We start from the raw sequence: 16,670 nt of genomic DNA, 5'->3' as shown, positions 1-16,670 counted from the left end.
CATCTTCAGCCCTCCGCTCCAGGGCTTGTAAACGGCGAGTGACATCTCCCATCTGAGCTTCAAACGCCTTCTGAGTGGGCTCCAGGACCTCTAATGTGGTTTCAGTCGGTTTCACACGGTCAACTAGCTTAGCATGGTCTGCTCGACGGAGGCCCAGCCCTAGGGTCATCTGCGCAATGTCCTGCTGAAGGGCATCCCTGGTGTCCGTGATGGCTTTAAGTATCTGATCTACCTGCTACTGCATCATTCCCTCGGGCTGCGATTCCGCTGCATCCTGCTTCCGTTGTTCAGCCGCTTCTTCCTCCGGTTCTGGGTGCGCTCCCCCCTGCTTGCCTCGTGGTTCCCCCATAGGTCTCAGCTCCTCAGGCCACCAACAGCGGCTTAACCTCTTAAATGTTCCCTCACTTCGCCCGTGTAAATCGCAAGTACCAGGCTGTTCCCGCTGCAATGGAGCTCCCACTCACCAGTGCTCCTAGTGGCCTACTCGCCATTCAGTCGCCATCGCACTTAGGAATCCCCTACCACTTCCTGACAGCTCTCCATGCGGTAGCTCGCTTAGTACCCTGGTTGTACTTCTAACGTCCCGGGTGCAGAGGTCTCCTCTTCCGGCCTTCTACTCTTCATCCCCAGACACATGAGGTGGAAAGATCCTTGTCCTGAAGCCAGTGCTCCTTAATCAGGGCCCCGCCCGTCAGCACTTCTCTGCCCTGAGACCAAGATCGCCTCATTAAGTTGTCACTAATCGCTCACTGCGTGCTCGCATTCTGTGCTCCGATCCCAGAGATCTGTTCCCATCACCGTGGGATATCTCTTTTTAGACTCCAGTAGCAATATTCGAGGGCCGCAGCAAAACCAAGACGGTGGGGGTGAGTCCCTCCACCGTTTTCCCAGCCTAAATAGGAAGCCAAATCTTCAAGACGGAAAGCGCCAATCTCCACCCTGCGGTACCGTCGTGGGTCACTCCACCACCCTCACTTCTTCCTTCCAGCCTGCGTGCGGTCGTGGTTCACCTCAGCCGCTGTGCCGATTCTCGCGGGTGCTCCGCCAACACCGGCAGCACCAGGTTAGTAGCCCCCGATGCAGACACCGCCTCCGGAGTGGTTCTTCCTCCCCATATTCCGTCAGTAGTGCGTACTGGAGTCCCCCCGGTCGCAGTGCATGCTGCTCAGTGAGGCTCACAATATAGTAGCTAAGTCCACGGGCCACTCTGCCAGCGATCTATACTGCCACGGGCCTCGATCAGGAGAGACCCCGATTAGATCTCTTCGGGTCTCGACCCATAGGGACCACCGACAGCCACAGCTCCGCTCACTCTCCTCTCCGCCGCGGGCTGCCACGTTATCGGGCGCTCCCGAGGCCAGAGCAGCGTCCCACCGCTCTGCACTCTCCGCCCCATTTGCTCCTTAAGGTCCACACCGGAACCAGTACTGAGGCCCCCCGCCGCGCTCAGCTAGCTCCCTTCGAGCTCCAGGTCTGATGTCCGAGCCCTGCTTACTGTCTCATTGCAGGCTGCGGGCAGTCGCCATAGGCGCCATCTTGGTATCGCTCAGGCTGGGCTCACCAGGTCGTTTGGCCCTCGCCAACCTTGCCTGTTATCGAAGTTAGCAGCTCCCAACACCTTCTGCCAAGCTCTTGGGCGATTTGACGAACATTACCGGCTCCCAAACCAGGATAATTGGCGGGGTTAGCGCGGAGGTCCCAGCTCACGCGACTGTCTTCATCTACACCTTAGCCACGCCCCCCTCACTGTGTACCATGTCAAAGTAATTGCATATAATATATGTAAGTCACCCCTACAGCAGGCCTTATCTGCCCAAGGCAGGCTGCATTATATAACATGCAAGGGCATATATGCCTGAGCAGCTATGCCCCTGTGCTGTCTAGTTCAATTACTGGTAGTACAAGTGAACAGGGAAGCTATCTTAAGTATATGTACTGGGCACTAGTCATTAAGATTTCCCCAGCTACATGATGACTTTACTTAATCCTATGGTGTAAATACCATGTCTTAATACATCTATACTGTTGCCAGTACTAGATTTATTAGGACATGCACCCAGAGGTCACCTTAGAGGTGGCCCATGAAAAATCTACCAGTAATAAAAGTGAGCTGGCTGACTGGTATCATCTAGCATGCCACCACAGAAGGGTTTCTGACCCCCTGCAGGCGAGAGCCAGTGCTCTCTGAGGACAGAAACAATGCCTGCTCGGGAGGAAGGTGTTCGCTACACCTCCAGGATGATGGCTAGTGATTTAGCATATCAAGGCCAGGGGATTCAAAGCCTCTGCTGCCTTTTATATGCAACACCAGCTTCTCCCAGAATTGGGAGATGCCACCCCCCACCCTGAGGCCCATTTGGCACCAAGATAGGCGGAAAATTAACAATGCAGTAGGCGTGTTGCACCACCAGGCTAGTCACACCCATAAGGTGGGCCACCTGATGTGCTGCAAGAAAGAAGGGTTCCACCATCTTGCTTTTGGTAGAAATAGGATCTCTGGGACAGGGTTATGCCCACTCCACACAGGAAGTGGTCATATGGGGGGTGTAGTGACCCCAGGGATAAGTAGCTCATGGGCTACTGCCCTTCACTCCCCTTGACGCCTCGAAATATAGGTGGCCCCCTGACACCAGGAATGCAGATTCGTTTTCCTGAAGAAGGACAAAGAAGAGCCGAAGACGTGAAATCCGTGGACCAGCATCTACCTTGACAAAATCCTGCCTGACTGCAGCTTTCCTGACAATCACCAACAACAACTTGCCAAGAGGTGGAACCCTTGGAGGGCTGTCCAGCACTTCCTTGACCTTGCAGCATCTCTCTTGGAGTAGAGTAGCTACTTCCCTCACCAGCAGGCACCGACAGCAGCTGCCCGGTACAGTGTTCTGTGGACCTCCTGGGCCTACCAAGGGAGGGGCACTCCAGCAAGAGGGCTTCGTGCTCCAGGAGGCCATATCCGTCACTCTGCCAAGTTTGGAGATGCCAGGACCCGCCCTGCAAAAATACCCGAGGAACCGGAGTCCGTGGCAAGCACTAACGCTTGTTTGTGTTCAGTCAGAACACCTTAGCTGCCAAAACTTACCTACAAATCGAAGGACTCCGAGAAAGACCAGCTCCACATCGAGAGTGGCCCTGCTGTGTTTCTTTTCCCTCTTCTGCAGGTACACCAAGAACTGTAAGAGTCTCTAACTCACCGATCCAACAGACAAAACACCTGTGCAGCCAAGCTATCCAGCCCAGGCTCATGTAAACAGACGGTGTCTCTGTGGTCCTGAGACCCCAAAGAGCCGAGCACCCCTTGGGTTCTGCCGGACTGGTGCCCCAGCCCCCCTGGCAGTATTTTTAACATTGAGTTTAAAGGGTAGAGTTTGAGCCTAGCACCATGTAAACCACCTCTGCACCCGGACAGGGCAGGTAAACTTGAACTCTTGGTGCTTACTTGAACCTTGGCCCCAACCTACCATAAGTCCAGAACAGTCCTGTAAGTCATCTGTAAGTGCACCTATGCAGTGTATGCTTCTGCCATAGGATAACATTGCGGCGTTCGTGGTGCATGTCTCAGATCTGACAGCTGTCATTTTCTAATGTTTTTACAGTAAAATGTGATGACTTCGAAAGTACCTACCCGATTCTGATTATCTTGGTGTATAAAATTATATAAAAATTAGTTATTTTTGCTAAATTGGTCTCAAGTTTCTTCTGGAGTGTGTCTCATTTATTCACTATGTGTACACAACAAATGCTTAAAACTGCCCTCTGATAAGCCTAAATTGTGTGCCCACACTACCACAAAAGAGAACATTTGGGATTATTAGTAAGCCCTGTAAACCAATAGGGTCGGCTGGACATTCTATATAGCTTTCTACATCATTCACTTAACGAAATAATTTATTCAAATGCGAAAAACAATAATATATTGGGGGAAACATGGCAGGTTGTGCCATTTTAAACATCTGCGAAATTTGGTAAGATGACCAAAAGGTTCCTTTCATGCATTACAAGTTCAATATATATTTAGGAGATTTTTAACTACCTGAGACTAGGTTTTACAATAAAATCAATAGATCAAAATACCGGTATTCCTCTTTAGAATGTACCAGCAGCTATTTCACTTGTATTCAGCTCAAAATTGGTATATTAATCTCTCAGACTGTAAAAATAAAAATCAAATACAAAGGAGCAACCTAAAATGGAAATACCCAGTGATCGGACACAAGAAAGTAAGCACTAATTTACAGATTTCACTTCTTTCATTATTTTAAAGAACATCTTTTCTACCCAATTGTAAAGTTTTGGTAAGAAATTGAATGGAAAATAGAATAATCTTTGCTGTGCATGTCAATCACCCAATTCGGAACAACAGAGTGAAACTTTAAACTGAATATTAGCTTTGAGATCGCACTATTCTGGAGCGAGTATTTCATGATGACGACCACCTCCCTAAGAAAATCTGGGAATCATAGCCTATGTTTTAGAACTTGTACATTTAGTCCACAGTGGGCAAAACAGATGTTTTGTGCCTCCTACTTCAGACTTTTTTCACAGGTTTGTAAACATTCTTGTTGGTTTCAGTATGAAATCTAACATATGTACTATGTATTTTACAAATTGTAAAAGCAGTACTTCTGGACAGAACAAAGCATTTCACTTCATCTCAACCACTAGAAACAGATAGGAATAGGACTTTATGTGACTATGCTAAACACTACAACCCATGACTTTCAAAGCGCTCTAGCAATGTCAATCAAAATAAAGTAATATTCACTGGTAAAATGAATAGATATTAAGGACATTTTAACTCGGGTACATCAATGAGGACACTTTGTGAACAAATGCTTCAATTTGTTTCGAAGAGAGTCTTGTCTTACATTACATAAAACTAATCAGCTACTATTGTGGGACAAACCTTTGTAAGTTTGATGATCTGAAACATTTTCCCCCTCAGAAATCAGGTCACTAATCTAAAATTTAGGACAGAAGTCACATGCTTTTGAAAATCGTAAAAGATAACTACAATAAAATGAAATTAATAAATTAGCACTTACCTTCCCCTAACAATGTTTTCTTGCAAGAGTTCTTGGATAATATTTCCAATGTTGGAAACGTTCACCTTGTTGATCAGACCATTAATTGACTTCTTTAGTGCTTCCCAACTCATCCTTTGATAGGCCAAACTGTGGAAAAGATGTACTGCGTTTAAAACAATGTGAAAAGGCAGATATAACAACTGGCTATGCATAGATTCAAATTAAGTTTTCAAATAAGTGTCTGTTGTGGAAAGTCACTGGGGAAGACTACTGAAACAGAGTAGGTGGAGTGGTAAGGAAATCTATAAGAGTAGAAAGCAGAAGGGTATTGGAAGTGGAACAAGCTTATTGGTAAGAAAGGAGGAATAAAAGAAAGCAATCTCGGAAGGGAACACAACTGACAGAAGAAACACTTCACTTGGTTTCCAACAACTTGTGCCTGCTACTGTACATTCCTAAACTCTACAGTCCTTTACCAGAGCTTTCTTACTGCCTCATCTGACCACTTTTCCATAGTAGTTGGCACTCCAGTCACAATTGTTGCTTCAGTTCACATCGACCGTAGCGTCTTGAAAAGGTCACCTCTCCAGCCCAAATCACTTATCCTACATGAGAGCCATGCCACCTTAATCTCTCCAAATGCTTTACCTCCCAACATGCCCGATATAAATTCAGCCTCTATTCTGTAGAATGTCAAAAGGAGGATCCACTATTGTATGAAAGTAAAAGTAAGAACTTGCCCCATATTCTCTTATCTGTACATTCAAGACAGAACAACCCAAAACTAGACAACTATAAGCCTCCAAGAGTTTAAAAAAGAAATATATATATTTATATATTCCCTTAAATAAAAAAAAAGTTTAAAGTGACGTTAGTTATATTTAGGAAAATAGGTCAGTGCCAAAATAACATTTTGGACAAAAAAAACCACAGCAATTCACCAGTTATAATTAGTAGAGCTAACTATAACTTGCACCCCTCCATTCACTGCTTACGACCTCATATATTACATTACTTGCCATGTTCTATGACCTCATTTATGAAATCACTGATGACATCTCACGACATCATTGATGAGATCATCTTGTGCTTTATATTAGTTTGTTTTATAGTTTACATAGATTTTTTACCGGAGTTTTATATAGCGCAAACTTGGCCCGAAGGTATCAGAGCGCTTAACATGAGGACCAGTTCAGTTACAGACGGACACAATAATTTTTTTTTGCTGGGCAAGGGGAGATTAAGTGATTTGACCAGAATCACTGGATGTTGAGCGTCCCTGCCAAGAATCTAACTTGGTTCCCCAGCATCGAGGTCGACCGCTCAAGCCGTAAGGCCACCTTAATTGTTTGATCCCCCGGGACTAGATGTGGGTGCCCAGGTGTCCAGGTGTCCATCTGGGGAAACCACCAATCAGCACTTTAGGTGCCGCGGGGGGAACTGTGGCAGCAGTGTGGTGCGGGAGCCAGCATTGCTCCTGCACAGAGGGAGCAGCTATTTATGATTCCTTCCTCTGGGCGGCAACATGTTTAAATCTCCCCCCAGCTGGGTGCCAGGTGGGAGATTTACATATTCTCCAGCCAGGCTGGCCTACAAAGGCTCAGAGTGGGGGGCCTCCTCCACAGCATTTCAGCCCCTGGGGAGGAGGTGCCTGGGGCCCAACATTGGCTTAGGTAGGGGGACTCCACTCATGCCCCCCTCCCCAAATACTTATTTTGAAAAATGGCAGGGGAGCATTTCTTTTCTGCCACGCCCCAACAGTACCCCCAAAAAATGTGACAAAACCCTCTGGTCCGGGTGTGGGGGGTTCTCCCCATAGGGACTATGGGGGCAGGGTATCCCTACACTACCCCCTTATATATTTGGGGTTTTTACACTTTAGGACAGGGGACTAGGTCCCTGAGTCCTGTAATGGCTGGCAGCAATTTTTTTTTGGGCCAATGAAAAAAGCTCCATAGGCCAATATTAAGGGTCTATTTTTTAAAATTGGGTTTGAGAGACAATCGCAGGAGTCCCTCGTGCCCAATTGTCCAGTTACACAAATACTACTGAATGGATTTATACCAGAGCACAAAAGGCATGATATATTGACCAAAATCTAGCTTTCTGCCAAATATGGTTAATTCTGTTCAGCAGTATTAGGGGCAGTGCTTCTTAAAGAAGTTCAAAGAAAATGCATTGGGATTTACGTTTTAGGACCCTTTTTTCTCTGCCCTGCTTCACGGATCACCCAGCAAACTGTCCATTCACAGACTAGGTAAAAAAGAGCACTTATAAAAAAAAAAAAGTGTTGTGAAGATTCGTCAAACGGTGCATAAGTTATAAGCAAAACCAAAAAGGCATTTTCTATAGAAACGCTGATTAACTATACCTAACCAGGGACGACCGCTACCGATTAGATCTATTTGTAAACACACACACACACATATATGTAATGAATCCGCACACACATATATATATATATATATATATATATATATATATATATATATATATATATATATTCTTTTTTTTTTTTTTTTTTACAAATAGATATATATAATCAGTAGCGGTCAGCACTGGGTAGGTATAGTTAATCAATATTTCTATAGGAAATGCCTTTTTGGTTTTGCTTGTATATATATTCTCTATTATGTTCGCTACCCTAATAGTTTCTTGAATGAAGGATCCGTGTGGCAGTGTAGGACTATTATGCGCCAGGTCACATTAGCACTCCATTTGGGGTTAAAATACAGAAGAGCCTATGGCAGCCTTGTTTAGGCCAGGTTTATACAGATTCTTTTCTGAAAATAAATGGACATAAAAATTGGGCCATGCTACCAATATCCTTTTCATATTATTTGTAGCGGTTGTTTGCATAAATGTATTAGCATGTAAATAAAGCACATCAAATCAGCACACGCAGGTTACTTTCGGCTTTAAGAAGCATGTTTTCAGATTAATTGGTCTCACATCACCAGTGCAAGAACTCATTGACCTGATTAACTACCTTTAATATTGTAATGGGCTGTCCCTTGGTTTTGCAAAGTAACGGATTCCACTAGTGTGTCAGATTCAGAATACGCCTTCAGTAAACATTTCTGATTTAGAGTTTTGCTGGCATGGTACCCCGCCATCAAAGTGACAGAGTACACTTATCCATCAAGCAGATATTGCTTGCCCCATTTAAAGTTGTGCAGCCTGTAATTTATTCACTGGGTGCACTGTCAGAAAGCTTATTCCGACAGGCTGACAAAGTAGGGGTGTCAGAGTAAGGATTTCAACTTGCCTCCCCTATCTACAGTGAATGGTTCGCTGTGCTTCTTTTCTGTACGCCACTCCCAGAAAAACCCTATCAGTCTCTTGGTTATAAAAAAAAGAAAATGAGTTACTTACCTGTAACTGCATTTCTCCAGTATGGGCATCTTTCGTAGATTCACATGCTTGACTCATTCACTGTCGTCAAAGTGGGAGTCCAATAGTACCATAATAAAGAAGTATCACTATCCTAAGCTATAATCTCAATGAAAAATAACTTAGATAGCCTATCATTGTCTTTTTTTTTTTTTTAAAGGACAAACTTCCAACCTTAAACAATTAGGCGGTAGCACTCTCTAGAACACTCAAGAGAGACCGATTCCCTCAGTTTTCAATCACACGTGGAAATAAATAAGCCTGAGCTATAAGGGGAGCCTCTCAGGGAAGGAGGGCGGGTCGCATGTGAATCTATGAAAAATACTAATTGGAGAACTGCAGTTACAGGTAAGTAACTCATTTTCTTCTCCACTATTGCATCTTTCATGGATTCACATGCTTGAATTAGAATAGCAATCAGTTATTGTAGTTAGACCTTTGTAGGTTAAGTACCCGTTGAGGATGGTAGGTAACAGTTTAACATATAAATACATGCACACTCTATATGTGACAGAATAAACATGCTGTATGCAACAATATTATATGCGTATATATATATATATATATATATATGTCCCTCTTTGCTGGAAGTGTTGTCAGAGAGAGAAGTGAAGCAGGAGTGAGAATCGGAATATATATATATATATATATATATATATATATATATATATATATATATATATATATATATATATATATATATATATATATATATATATATATATATAACCTACTGGCGGTCGCCAGTAGGTATATATAGTTAGGATTTTTTCTCTATGGGATTTTTGAAAATTCTATGTCTAATAACTTTGGCGTTTGTGGACGGAATTGGCTGAAATTTTCAGGAAAATGGCACATTTTGTTTCTGAGCAGCCCCTGAAAATTGGGGGGGGGGTTCGTCCAGGGGGGGTCGAGAAAAAAGGGGGGTCCCAAAACGTGTTTTTAACATTGAGTTTTCCATAGGGCGGTTGGCCTCTCTTTTAGCCCGAACGGCTGAATGGATTTGCACGAAACTTGGCAAAATTGTAGGGACTGGTAGCCCGATGTGCCTTTTGTAGGTCTCAATATATGTGCTCCAGTGGATTTTGAGAAATTAACGTTTAAAAAAAGATATATATCTGTAACAGCGGACCGGGCAGCGCTCCAGTTCGCGTACTTTTCGCGCAACGGAGCTTTGTGAAGCGAAGCTGATTGGTTCTCCGGCGTCTGTCAACATTCTAAACAGTCCGTAGCGGCCGCCATCTTGTCTCTCGGTAGGATCGAGAGACAAGAGGAGGCCAAAGCGAAGGGGCAAATGACCATAAGGGGGCATAGTAGATCCTCCCTGACCTCTTAGGTTTGATGTACCATTTTGCCAAGTTTGGTGTAATTCCGTTCAGCCATTCAGGCTGTAGACGTATCTAAATGTCAATAATCGAACGGCTGAATGGATTTGCACGAAACTTGGCAAAATATTAGGGACTGGTAGCCCGATGTGCCTTTGCTAGGTCTCAATATATGTGCTCCAGTGGATTTTGAGAAATTAACGTTCAAAAAAAGATATATATCTGTAACAGCGCTCCGCTTCGCGTACTTTTCGCGTTACGGAGCTTTGCGAAGCCGATTGGTTCTCCGGCGTCTGTCAACATTACAAACAGTCCGTAGCGGCCGCCATCTTGTCTCTCGGTAGGATCGAGAGACAAGAGGAGGCCAAAGCGAAGGGGCAAATGACCATAAGGGGGCATAGTAGATCCTTCCTGACCTCTTAGGTTTGATGTACCATTTTGCCAAGTTTGGTGTAATTCCGTTCAGCCATTCAGGCTGTAGACGTATGTAAATGTCCTATGGAAAATTGCATGGGGAAAACACATTTGAAAGTGTTGAAATTTAGAACCAATTAAAATGTTACTTTGGTTTTGTATTTGTGTGTGATGAAAGTTAATTGGTTATGTATATATCTCAAATGAGAGGAAACCACAGCCATTTTGTGATACTACTGTCTGAGGTACATTTGTGAGGAATTTTTGGTGGTGAATTTCTGGTGTTTGATTTACACAGTACTAACACTTCTCCTACTTTTAAAAAGGTGAGTTGTTAATTTGTAAGGGGAACTATGTTGTACACTTGAAGATAATTTGAAAAACGTTTTCTGTTATTTATTTGCAGTCCTTCTGTTATACTAAATACTTGATAAAGTTAGTTTTATATTATGTATTACTAAAAACGATAAATGAAAGTGATTATTTTTTTCTGCAATTTACAGCAAGCAATTTCAAAATAAAATGGCTCACAATGAAGAGACCGTGGCAATTTCTTTGTAAGGGGAACTATGTTGTACACTTGAAGATAATTTGAAAAATGTTTTCTGTTATTTATTTGCAGTCCTTCTGTTATACTAAATACTTGATAAAGTTAGTTTTATATTATGTATTACTAAAAACGATAAATGAAAGTGATTATTTTTTTCTGCAATTTACAGCAAGCAATTTCAAAATAAAATGGCTCACAATGAAGAGACCGTGGCAATTTCTTTTGAATTGTCCACTACATTGATTGAAATTGAGAGCACCAATAATGAAATATTGTCACAAGGAGGAGATGACTTGAATGATTTCATTAGATTGATTGAAATTGACAGCACCAATAATGAAATATTGTCACAAGGAGGAGATGACTTGAATGATTCCACTACATTGATTGAAATTGAGAGCACCAATAATGAAATATTGTCACGAGGAGATGACTTGAATGATTCCACTACATTGATTGAAATTGACAGCACCAATAATGAAATATTGTCACAAGGAGGAGATGACTTGAATGATTTTTTTGATCAATCTGTTGATGGCGAATTTATCGAATGTTTGGAGACCATAGAGTTACAAGAATCATCATTGCAGACTTTTAATGAGGAGATTCCAGATGAGATGATTGAAGAGGAAATTGCTGATGAGGACATGTTACTAGTTCTTTCAAATTTAGAAAATTCTGAAGAATAAATTTATATTTAGAAATCAAAAATTGTTTGAGACATTATTCATTTTTTTTTTTAATTTATGAGGTTGTAGCGAAGTGATTGTAGTATAAAATGAGACTTATAGTATAGAGTGCAACATTTTTATGTTACATGGTAAGTTTACTCATATTTACTTCCCTTCTCCCACTATATTATCTCCAATGTGTATTTGACATCTCTTCTTCATCTCCGGCCTCCTTTCTCTCACTGTGTGTCTCTGATGCATCTTATCGCTGCTATTTTGTGTAATTACAGAAGAGAGTAAAATAAAATAGTTCGGAACGTGAAAAGGGGGCAAAGTAGAGTACCCCTCACCCCCTAGGCCTTCTCAGGCGGTCCCAAAAGGATCAGTTTCTGCTTTCCTGAGAGATTATGGTATGAGTTCCATATACCACAATAATTTGCATTACAACATGCAAGATCTATATCTCCTATTACCAACTTTTGGAGATATTCGCGCTAAGCGCGAATATCTCCAAAAAGTAACACCTGCCCTGAGCAGTTCTTAGCCATGTTATCCAATGGGAGGTGGATAACATGGCTAAGAGCATCAGCTCGGTAATGCATGAATATCGCTGACTTTTTAGCGATATTCATGCATTGCGGCCGTTTTTTATCGCATTTGCGATAAACCTTGATAATAGCAAGGTTTATCTTCGATAATTTCTGACGATGCTTAGCGGTAAAAAATTCGTTGGTAAGCATCGTTAGCGATAAATATCGCTTAACTTTGGTAATATGCACCAACGTCTGTTAACGTTCGATTCGAAGGAAATGAGGAAGTGTTGAAAAACATTGTTTGCGCCATCTTGCCTTTTTTGAAATGCCACACTTTTGTCGTGCACGGCAGCCATTTTAGATGCCTTGACCAGACCCACTCTCTGCACGCTGTCGATTCGTAGCATGGCTCCCCACCCTCGCAAGCATCTTCCCCAGGCACTGGTCACCCCCGCTCTCTGTCTTATGCATGGGCAATAAACCTCCCCCCATCTGCGCTGCTCTTCCCTGAGAATCACACTCTGTGCCCGCCCGACACCTCCCTTTCGCCCTATTCACTACCGCACACTGTGACACTCCTCTTCCTCTGTGTCCGATTGTCCAGGCGATCAGCTAGCCCTGCAGATGTAGTTTATGGCTCCAGCTGTAAAGAATCACCCCTCTTCAAAGGAGTTATAGTAGATCAAGGCCCACACCCGATGAGATCCGTCACACCACACGTGTTCCTACTATCTGAAAACCATCCTGTATTGTGATTGGGGAGGGGACCGAGCCTGAAGCGGAAGATTCTAGGAATGACTCTTTGTACATCAAAGTTTTTACAATTATGTGTCACATTAAAAATATATAGCACTCCAACAAAGTAGTAGGAATATAAAACTTTAATAACATATAAATATATACAACAAAACAAAAACAGTAAAAACATTTAAACAACGAAGAGACCGTGGCAATTTCTTTTGAATTCCTGATGAGGACATGTTACTAGTTAATTCAAATTATGAAAATTCAGAAGATGTTGCCTGGGGGTGGGTCGTCAGTAGCAGTCTGTTGTGCGAATAGTTCCAAGGCAGCAGAACGCGCTGAAATCTAGATGGCACGAAAGTGATGTCTAGTAAGTTGCCACCCAGCAAATAACGGCGTGGGGCGCCGCGGGGGTGAGTGAGTCCAGTAGGCACCACAGCTATTCTTACCGGCATTGCAAAATTACTGCTGGGGACAATGCCTGTGCTGTAGCAGGGTCACAGCAGAAACAAAAAGGATTCTGTTGAAGATGTTGTTGGTTTTCAATTTGAAAACAGTTCTGGTGTCAACTGCTATGGTAATGTAGTGGTTAATGTTTTGTTTTCTCTGGAAAATGTAAAAGAGGGGGAGGCAGTCCAAAGTTCCGTTAAAAGGGCAAAGGAAAGGATCGGTGGTTTGAACTATCACTCAAAAAGGGGAGGGGGTGCAACAATTTTTCCTACCGGGTCACACTGTGCTTTCACCGGAACTGAGGTCTGCAGGATTCTAGTAATTCAAAGTGAGGCTGGCGCCAGCATGGGAGCGCCGACGTCCCGCGGATACAGTTTTGTCACTCCACGGGCGATCATGGCAGTCATTCCCCATCGGGGGTTGGAGACTCCCGCGGCTCCTCTAGAATCTTCAAGGTCGTGGAGGACTACGGTGGTGGAGTCAACCAGTGACCGGGCCATTTCTTCATGCTGGGCCCGCTCTTGCCAGGTCGATCGCCATTTTGAGAGTTCGGCAGCTACCGGCGATCGCGGGTTCACATGAGCGGACGGGCTCCACCCTGCCGGGCGAGACGTTGCAGCATCGCCACAGTGGACGAACCCTTTTCGGGGCGCCTGGAGCGCTGAGGGTGCAGCTGGGAAGCCTTCACCTGCTCCCAGTGCACCCCACGGCGCCCCGCTTGACATTTGTTATGGCCGGTGGCGATGAGGACGGGGGGGGGGGGTCAGAGGCATGTGCAAGACATCCCCCCCAGTGTTGTCAAAGCCATTTTTGAAGAAAGAAGTGGTGCCTGGCGTGTTGCCGCTGCTATTACGAAGGAGAAAAGAAAAAATGTCCCGTCCGTCTTTGGGCCGGGCTTCCGGTGGATGTCGGCCGGATGCCCCTGGCTCTGGCCCCATGAACGGGTTCCTTGGTTTATCGGCTGCAGCCGGATCCCGTCGGCCTCGGCCCCCCGACCGTTGGTGGCCGGACCGGAAGAGCATGTGGCGGGACTACCTGAAACTCTCAAGGGCCACCGCGGCCGGACTGGGAGAGAGAGGGGAGGGTCGAGGAGACATTCCCCCCCCTGCAACTCTTCAGCGTTGTAAAGGCAATCCCCTGGCCGGGTCCCGCTGGCCTCGGCCTCTCCTCCGGCTACCCCCTACGTTAGGATCTCCTGGCCGAGGCGTGGCAGCAGGACCCGCCTTATATGGGCTGCTCCCGGCTGGGCGTAGCCGCAACCCTGCCCCACCTTGGAAGTTTCCAGAGTGGGGGCGGATGTTCTACTGACTTGCATTTTCCCTAGTCTATCGATTTTTTTGGCGTGGCAGGCGGTAGGACAGCGAGGGGTGATTTGGTTTCTCTTACTGTTTTTCTGGTCTATCACCACTGGCATATTTCTAACGTTTTCTTGTTTCTAGGACATTAATAGGTTTTATCATTACGTTATGTTATCGTTTCTTTGTTCGTTGTTCAATAAAAGTTCATGTTCATCAGTGGCCTACTGATTTTCGTTTTCCTATTCTTTTCTTTCCAGGTTGTTTCATGCTAAAGTTTCTGTTAACAGGATACAGTGATCACTTCGTTATTATTGCATATGTCCTTTTCACTAGGGGTGCTCTCTGGTCGGGCCAGATGACGTATCTCTAGTAAATGGTCCGGGTGAAACAGGTGCATCAATCAGTGGGGAGTAGATAGGCATGACAGATTACAACGGGGGAGAAAGGTCCGCATTACGTACCCTTTCACTATTTGCAAAGATTTTCCTACGTATATTTGCAAACAGGGAATACCTCCAAAAAGAACCAATTCCCAAACAGTCAATGTTTGGGGAAACAATCAATCAATGAGGAACGAAATAGGCACGACGTGTTAAAGGTTTGCGTTACCTACCCTTCACTATCTGCAAAGGGAGAGAGAATATTCCTATTCTTCCTCGTTTGCAGGCAGAGAAGATTCTTAAGAGAACCAACTTCGAACAATTCAATGCTCGATTCAAACAATCAACAAGGGGTACTGTGAACACAAATGAACGCCGCTTATGTACATACACATTGGTATTATCAACAGGTTGTTCCTAATGTTTCTATTTTAGGGAGGTCAAAAAGAGATCCCATTAGTGGCCTACTGATTTTGCTCGATTCCTTTTGTTTTTTTACACGATTTTTCGCTATCTGCAAAGACTAAACAGAGTATTGCGACTCTGTGCTTGTTTGTAAATAGAGAATGAACCAAAGAGAACAATCAATCAAATGGAGAGAGAAGCAGGCACGACGGATTACAACGGGGGCAAAGGCCTGCGTTAACTACCCTTCACTATCTGCAAAGAGAGAGTACTCCTAATAGAAATGAGGGGTGGGGGCAGCATTCAAAGCAGATCAGTGTGCATAAACACGAAAATGTTTTTACTTACCACGTACTTGACATTCGACAGCTTATGATATTTGCTATTAAAAAACCATTGAAATTCACTGAAAAAACCATAGGTTATAGACCATATATAGTTAGGAATTAGCATTTACAAAACCTTGAAAATTCACTGAAAAAACCATAGGTTATAGACCATATATAGTTAGGAATTAGCATTTAAAAAACCTTATTTTACTCACACAAAACCATTGAAATTCCATATATAGTTAGTTGCACTAACTATATATCGCGCACCCGCAATCCACTGCTGATCATGTCACATATTACATCATTCATGACATGGTCAGTGACATCACTGATGACATCTCAAATGACATCACTGATGACATCACTGATGACATCTCATTTGACATCATTCTTGTGCTAATACGATAAACCTCTTCAGACTCTAATATAACCTTAGATACACTCAGTGTATACAGACACTCACACACTGCCACTCATCCATGGAGTTACTCACACACCCAGTCAGTCATGCAAAGAAACAATCTCACCTCCATTTCTTCAACTATACAGTTATACACACCTTACTTATTGAAACATATACTAACACATATTTACTCTCTTATACAATCCCTGATACAAGTTCACAATGATCGATACAACCACTCACTCATTCAGTGGCTCTCATGCACAGTTATTTATATATGCCAACTCTCACATGTACTGTGTTTTACATATGTACTTACTATGACATGTAGCATTGAGATATCCATTCACTCATCAATACACTCATGCACACAGTCAACTGCCCATGTAGCTGTTTCCACATGCACTCTTGAACTCATACACCTAGTGAATAAACTGCTCACACATCTATGCACAGAGTCACACACCTTCCAGCCACCCCCACACAAACTCAATCTCCCATAGAAATACTTGGGCAACCAATTAATAACACATATAGCCTCTCGTATAGCTAATGATCAACACATGCAGCAGTTTACATCACAACAGACATAATGATGCACAAATTAAGACAGTTTAGTCACTAACCCATGCATTCAGTGAGACACATTTAATCACTCACTCATACAGTCAGTCACGCACGTACTAAATCCTTCATCCAGACACTTATACATCCACTCATTCTTCAATATGTAAGACATATTTTAACT

At 43.7% G+C, this 16,670-nt stretch overlaps 1 protein-coding gene across 4 annotated transcripts in view; it reads right to left on the bottom strand.

Annotated features, from left to right (window-relative positions):
• CWC22 (CWC22 spliceosome associated protein) overlaps positions 1-16,670 on the bottom strand; it is a 377,345-nt gene that overhangs the window by 170,303 nt on the left and 190,372 nt on the right. For all 4 annotated transcript variants that reach the window (XM_078681477.1, XM_078681479.1, XM_078681481.1 and 1 more), the window contains one exon: positions 5,043-5,171. In XM_078681477.1, coding sequence (XP_078537603.1) covers positions 5,043-5,171 — 129 coding nt within the window. The remainder of the gene's footprint in view (positions 1-5,042; positions 5,172-16,670) is intronic.

Source organism: Lissotriton helveticus, chromosome 3_1, assembly GCF_964261635.1.
Source record: "Lissotriton helveticus chromosome 3_1, aLisHel1.1, whole genome shotgun sequence".
NCBI lineage: Eukaryota > Metazoa > Chordata > Amphibia > Caudata > Salamandridae > Lissotriton > Lissotriton helveticus.
The sequence above is the reverse complement of the archived record's forward strand: the minus strand, read 5'-3'. Positions and strand labels throughout refer to the sequence as shown.